This window comes from Heliconius melpomene, unplaced genomic scaffold (assembly GCF_056956725.1).
Source record: "Heliconius melpomene rosina isolate 202511_hmr_F unplaced genomic scaffold, ASM5695672v1 ptg000036l, whole genome shotgun sequence".
NCBI lineage: Eukaryota > Metazoa > Arthropoda > Insecta > Lepidoptera > Nymphalidae > Heliconius > Heliconius melpomene.
Genome location: NW_028181859.1, coordinates 507,793 through 513,313, shown reverse-complemented (window position 1 = coordinate 513,313; position 5,521 = coordinate 507,793). Strand labels below are relative to the sequence as shown.

General features: G+C 52.5%; 1 protein-coding gene across 1 annotated transcript; it reads left to right on the top strand.

Annotated features, from left to right (window-relative positions):
• The first annotated feature begins 3,168 nt into the window (after nt 1-3,168).
• On the top strand, nt 3,169-5,271 carry LOC146526616 (uncharacterized). Its single transcript, XM_085206951.1, has one exon. It carries the CDS (start codon nt 3,169-3,171, stop codon nt 5,269-5,271), a length of 2,103 nt encoding a protein of 700 aa, XP_085063077.1.
• The last annotated feature ends 250 nt before the right edge of the window (nt 5,272-5,521 follow it).

Here is a 5,521-nt window from a genome sequence, read left to right as displayed (position 1 = left end):
AGTTTCAACTGAATCCGAGCGGGGAAAACTGAAAAAATCGGTTTTCGCCACTTACCGCCCGCACCTTCCCGCGCATTCCCGCGGGTTGGAAAAAATCGGTTTTCGCCACTTACCGCTGGCACCTTCCCGCGCATTCCCGCGGGTTGGAATAAATCGGTTTTCGTCACTTACCGCCCGCACCTTCCCGCGCATTCCCGCGGGTTGGAAAAAATCGGTTTTCGCCACTTACCGCCGGCACCTTCCCGCGCATTCCCACGGGTTGTATACCTCCTTGAAGGCCCCTCGGAGCCCGAACGATCGACACCAGTTTCAACTGAATCCGAGCGGGGAAAGAGGGGCCTTCAAGGTGGTAAACAATGCGCGGGAAGGTGCCGGCGGTAAGTGGCGAAAACCGATTTTTTCAGTTTTCCCCGCTCGGATTCAGTTGAAACTGGTGTCGATCGTTCGGTCTCCGAGGGGCTTTCAAGGTGGTATACAACAAGCGGGAATGCGCGGAAAGGTACGGGCGCTAAGTTGCGAAAAACGATTTTTTCCAACCCGCGGGAATGCGCGGGAAGGTGCGGGCGGTAAGTGACAAAAACCGATTTTTTCAGTTTTCCCCGCTCGGATTCAGTTGAAACTGGTGTCGATCGTTCGGGCTTCGAGGGGCCTTCAAGGTGGTATACAACCCGCGGGAATGCGCGGGAAGGTGCCGGCGGTTAGTGGCGAAAACCGATTTTTTCAGTTTTCCCCGCTCGGATTCAGTTGAAACTGGTGTCAATCGTTCGGGCTCCGAGGGGCCTTCAAGGTGGTATACAACCCGCGGGAATGCGCGGGAAGGTGCGGGCGGTAAGTGGCGAAAACCGATTTTTTCAGTTTTCCCCGCTCGGATTCAGTTGAAACTGGTGTCGATCGTTCGGGCTCCGAGGGGCCTTCAAGGTGGTATACAACCCGCGGGAATGCGCGGGAAGGTGCCGGCGGTAAGTGGCGAAAACCATCCTTCTGCGAGGCAGTGGTGCCCGAGAAGGAGTCAGCGGAACGGGCGAGGGAGGCTTTTGCCGAAGTCGCCATCCACCGTAAGAGACCGGGTCGCCGGAGGGCGGCACACGACCGCCACCTTCCGCCCTAATGTGCCAGAGGGCGGTCAGCTTGGGGAAGCTGGCCGCCTACCAACCTGGCCTGAGTAGGCGCGCGCAGGTTGCTCCCGCGCGCTACTCCGAGCAGGCCGTCGAGGGTGCCCACACACCCTTGACTCCGCGACGTGCCTAGCAGGCTCCCGCCGCCGCGTTTCGTGGACGATTCTAGTCCCCGCGTCTCGCGGTCAGTGGCGGTCGAGGAGGAGCACCGTGAGGTTTTACTGGGTATTGGGATTGGCCTTCAGCCGGTCCATGAGTCCCACATAACCCGCTCGAGTCCCCACTCGGGCCGGTATCCGTAAAAGGATTTCCTCATGTTAAATAAAAAAGTAAAAAAAAAAATTTAAGTTAAACGGTTTTATATTGCAGATAAATGTACTAAAAAATAAAAAATAATTTCATGTAAATTATGATTACTAAAATAAAATCGTGGGGACACTTTCTACTTACCACTAGGTGGGTGAAGTCTCATGCCATGTCTTTCGATTGTAGATATTGGACGTGCCCCACGATTTTATTTTAGTAATCATAATTTCCATGAAATTATTTTTTATTTTTTAGTACATTTATCTGCAATATAAAACCGTTTAACTTAAAATTTTTTTTTTACTTTTTTATTTTTAAGTTTTTAGTTTTTATTTCTCCTACTATTCAATTCGTTGAGTGCCTCATTATTGCAAGGTTAATGGAGAATGTTACGATCGACCCCCCAGAGGTCCAATAGAGGAGCAAGGCTATGTACAAAAAGATGTGTCTGAATCTTGAGGGGAAAACGCTAACGACATATCATTTTTATCCACCTAGTGCCATACAGTTCTCGGCGCGCTTTTACCTTTTACCTTGGGTGGTGTACCCCTAGCGACGTCTCATTTTTAGGCACCCTATAGCCACACAGTCCTCGACAGGATACCAGATCTTGACTTAGGTGGGAGATTCATATTGTAATTGTGTATAGTATACTGTATTATACTTACCAAGCCCTTTATTTTGATACCCATATTGATGGGATTGAAAACTACATTATCCGCCATATTGTAGCAGTGGCCATCTTTGATTTTGATTTTGTATAGTGCCCTGAATTCTACTTGACAAGCCCTTTCATTTGATACCCATATTGATGGGATCGAAAAAAACTAACTTGTCCGCCATCTTGTAGCGGCGGCCATCTTGGATTTTAATTTTGTATAGTCCACTGAATTCTAATTGACAAGCCCTTTCATTTGATACCCATATTGATGGGATTGAAAAAAACGAAGTTGTCCGCCATCTTGTAGCGGCGGCCATCTTGGATTCACAATAATATTGAATATGGATAATTGTATTGTCACCAGAATCAAATGCGTATACCAAATTTCAGATCAATCGGTTAACGGGAAGAGGGTTAAATTTCAATTACTAAATTTGACCCAAACAAACAAATAAACAAACGGGGTGAGCTAAATAAAACCGTTTAAAAAAAAAAAAAAATGTCAGGTTAGGTTGGGGTGCTTGGTCGGATGACCTCCTCGTGTGTTCACCCGCTGTTGGCCCTTTCTCGAATGCTTGTCGTTCGGGGGGGACGAACAGTGTTGCGGACCGGTGCACCCTGGGCGGCGAGTAATTGGTGCCTACAGGATTCGTTCTTGGGTAATGATTGCTCGCTGGCTAATAATCCGGCGTGGTTCTTCGCGTGTCCTCTGTCATGCAGAGGTCACAGTGTGAGGAACCGGAGGGCGTGCGTGGTGTGTACTCACCCTACCGCCACGCAGGTGCAGTGATGTGCCAGCGCCGAAAATATCGGAACTCCACTCTTGGTTGCGGTCATGTCTCGTAATCAGGAATGGAACTGAGGGCCTTGCCTTTACCGGCCGGGCTGCGAGGAAGAAAACCTCTATAAAAAATTACCCCAACCCAAGCGGCGAAGCAGCGCGAGGGGTTCATGGCTGATGGGGAGATCAGTCGCTACTGCTGGTCCCGCCAGGGTACCGGCCGACACCCTGGCGTAATAGGCTTATCCGAGTACAGGGGGCACTGCTCGGATGGACCGTTTTTCCCCCACACTCGTGGGAACAAAATGGAAAATGTTAACTTAAAAACCCAAAATGATGACGTAGGGAGGCCCGAGAAAGGCGTAGGGAGTACTTTGCTCGAAAGGGGCAAAAGTCCGGCACTTGTGCCAATAGGAGGGGGGTTGAAGGATGCGCGAGTCGTGTTAGAGCGTCTGGACCATGAGGAGGTTGCCTCTATTATAAGAGATAGGTCCAGGTCGTCACTTTCGTCGCGAGGCCGTTTCTGGGCGGCTTCCGAGTCAGACGCCGATGGCGTGATGTCTGTTGGGTCGAACAGCTCCAATGCTATCGAGGGGGCTAAAGCGCAGTTCCGAAAGGACAGAAAGAGGCGCCATCACAGGAAGAGTAACTCTGAATCCTCGGATGCGGATGGGGAGACAGAGACAAGCCGAAAGCGAAGGTTGCTTCGGCCAGAGGGAGTCGTGGTCGTACCAAATATTCCTGATGAGAATATAGGGCTAGCTGCTGGAAAGAAGGCGCTAAACGATGCCAAGCGCGAGGAGCGCCGGCTGAGGGCGGAGGAGGAAGTTGCTGAAATCTCCGCGGCGATACAAACTAGAGCAAGTTCTAGGCTCTCGGATGTGCCCCTGGAACTTTACGGTGAGGAGCACATGGTCTCCGACTTGCGTAGCCAAGTATCTGATAGCTTGGCTATAATCAATAGAGTCGCCTGCAAGTCGGGGAATCTGAAGGGCACATTTACTAGGGCCCTTAAAGACGCTGCCGGAGTTATCTCTTCTGCCGTTAATACTCTGGCAAAGAGGACGGCATCAGAGGAAGTGGATATCCTCAAGGCAACAAACTCGCGACTGCAGTCGGAGTTGGTGGAGTTGCGGAAGGAGTTTGCCCTTTTGAGAGCGGAGTTGGAGCGGTCTAGAGCATCGGACTTGCGACCCACTCCCACGGAGTCTATTGCTGTGGAGGACATAGTGGGCACTATGGTCTCCACCAGGCTGGAAGCCTTTAAAGATCGGCTACCACCGGAGAGAAATCTGCGACCTCCGCTAGCGGCGGACAAGCGCAAGGTGGATAGCCCAAAGCAGGCGCAAGTGGACCCTGTCGCATCCACTTTGATGGCGCCGGCTAATCCGGCACCAAAGGAGCAAAGGTCTAAAAAGGCCAAGAAGAAGAAAGGCCCGGTGAAGACCGCATCTACTGAGCCTCGACCTCTGCCACCCGCTCCGGCTGATATGTCTGAGGGCTGGACTGTAGTAGCCCGGAAGGGGGCCAAGAAGAGAAAGCCAGCTCCTAAGCCGAAAGCGCAAAAGGCTAAAGCGCAAAAGGAGCCAAAGTTGCGTCGTCCTAGATCGCAAGTTGTGACGATTAAGTTGCAGCCAGCCGTCGCCGACAAGATGTCGTATAGCGATGTCCTTACCCGGGTCAAGGAAAGTATAAAGTTGGAAGACCTGGGTATAGAGGACCTGAGATTCCGTGTTGCGTCTACTGGCGCTAGAATGCTAGAGTTGCCTGGCGCCAACACTGCTGAGAAGGCGGATGCGCTAGCTGAGAAGTTGCGTGGGGTTCTCACCCCCAAAAAGGTCCAGGTGTCGAGGCCAGTGAAATGTGCGGAATTGAGGGTGTTTGGCCTCGATGACTCCGCCACTGCTGAGGACGTGACGGCGGCAATAAGCCGAGTTTCCGGCTGTGCTGCGGGTAATATAAAAGTCGGAGAGATCCGACAGGACCGGGCCGGTCTAGGAACAGTATGGGTCCGATGTCCTGTCGGCGCAGCGCAGAAGATTAGCGGGGCGAGACTACTTGTTGGCTTCGTCTCTGCTGGAGTGAGGCTGTTGATGCCCCGTGCGCAACGTTGTTTCCGTTGCCACGAAGTGGGCCACATGGCTGCGAAGTGCAGTAGCCAGGTGGACCGCAGCAAACAGTGTTTCCAGTGTGGCCAGACCGGGCATCAGCAGAGATCGTGTTCGGCAGAGCCTCATTGTCCGGTGTGTGAGGCGGCGCAAAGGCCCGCTAATCACATGTTGGGGAATGCTGCCTGTGGAAAGGCTAGCACCAATAACGGTGGAAAGCGCAGACGAGTGCCGGCAACATCGGCCAGGTCTAATATCCCAGCTGGGCCTGAGGAGGTGCAACACATGGAAGACCAATAATGGCTCTCCGTGTGTTACATGCGAACATTAACCACTGTGCTAGGGCCCAGGACTTATTGGTCCAAAGCCTGGCGCAGTGGTCTATCCAGGTGGCGGTTGTTTCGGAGCCCTACAGCGTTCCCGACAGAGACAACTGTGTAGCCGACAACACCGGGGTGGTGACTATTATCACCCAGGTCGCCGCGGGCTCCCCGCCTTTCTCACGTGTAGAGAGAGGTGTGGGATGCGTCGCCGCACTTGTCGGCAACCT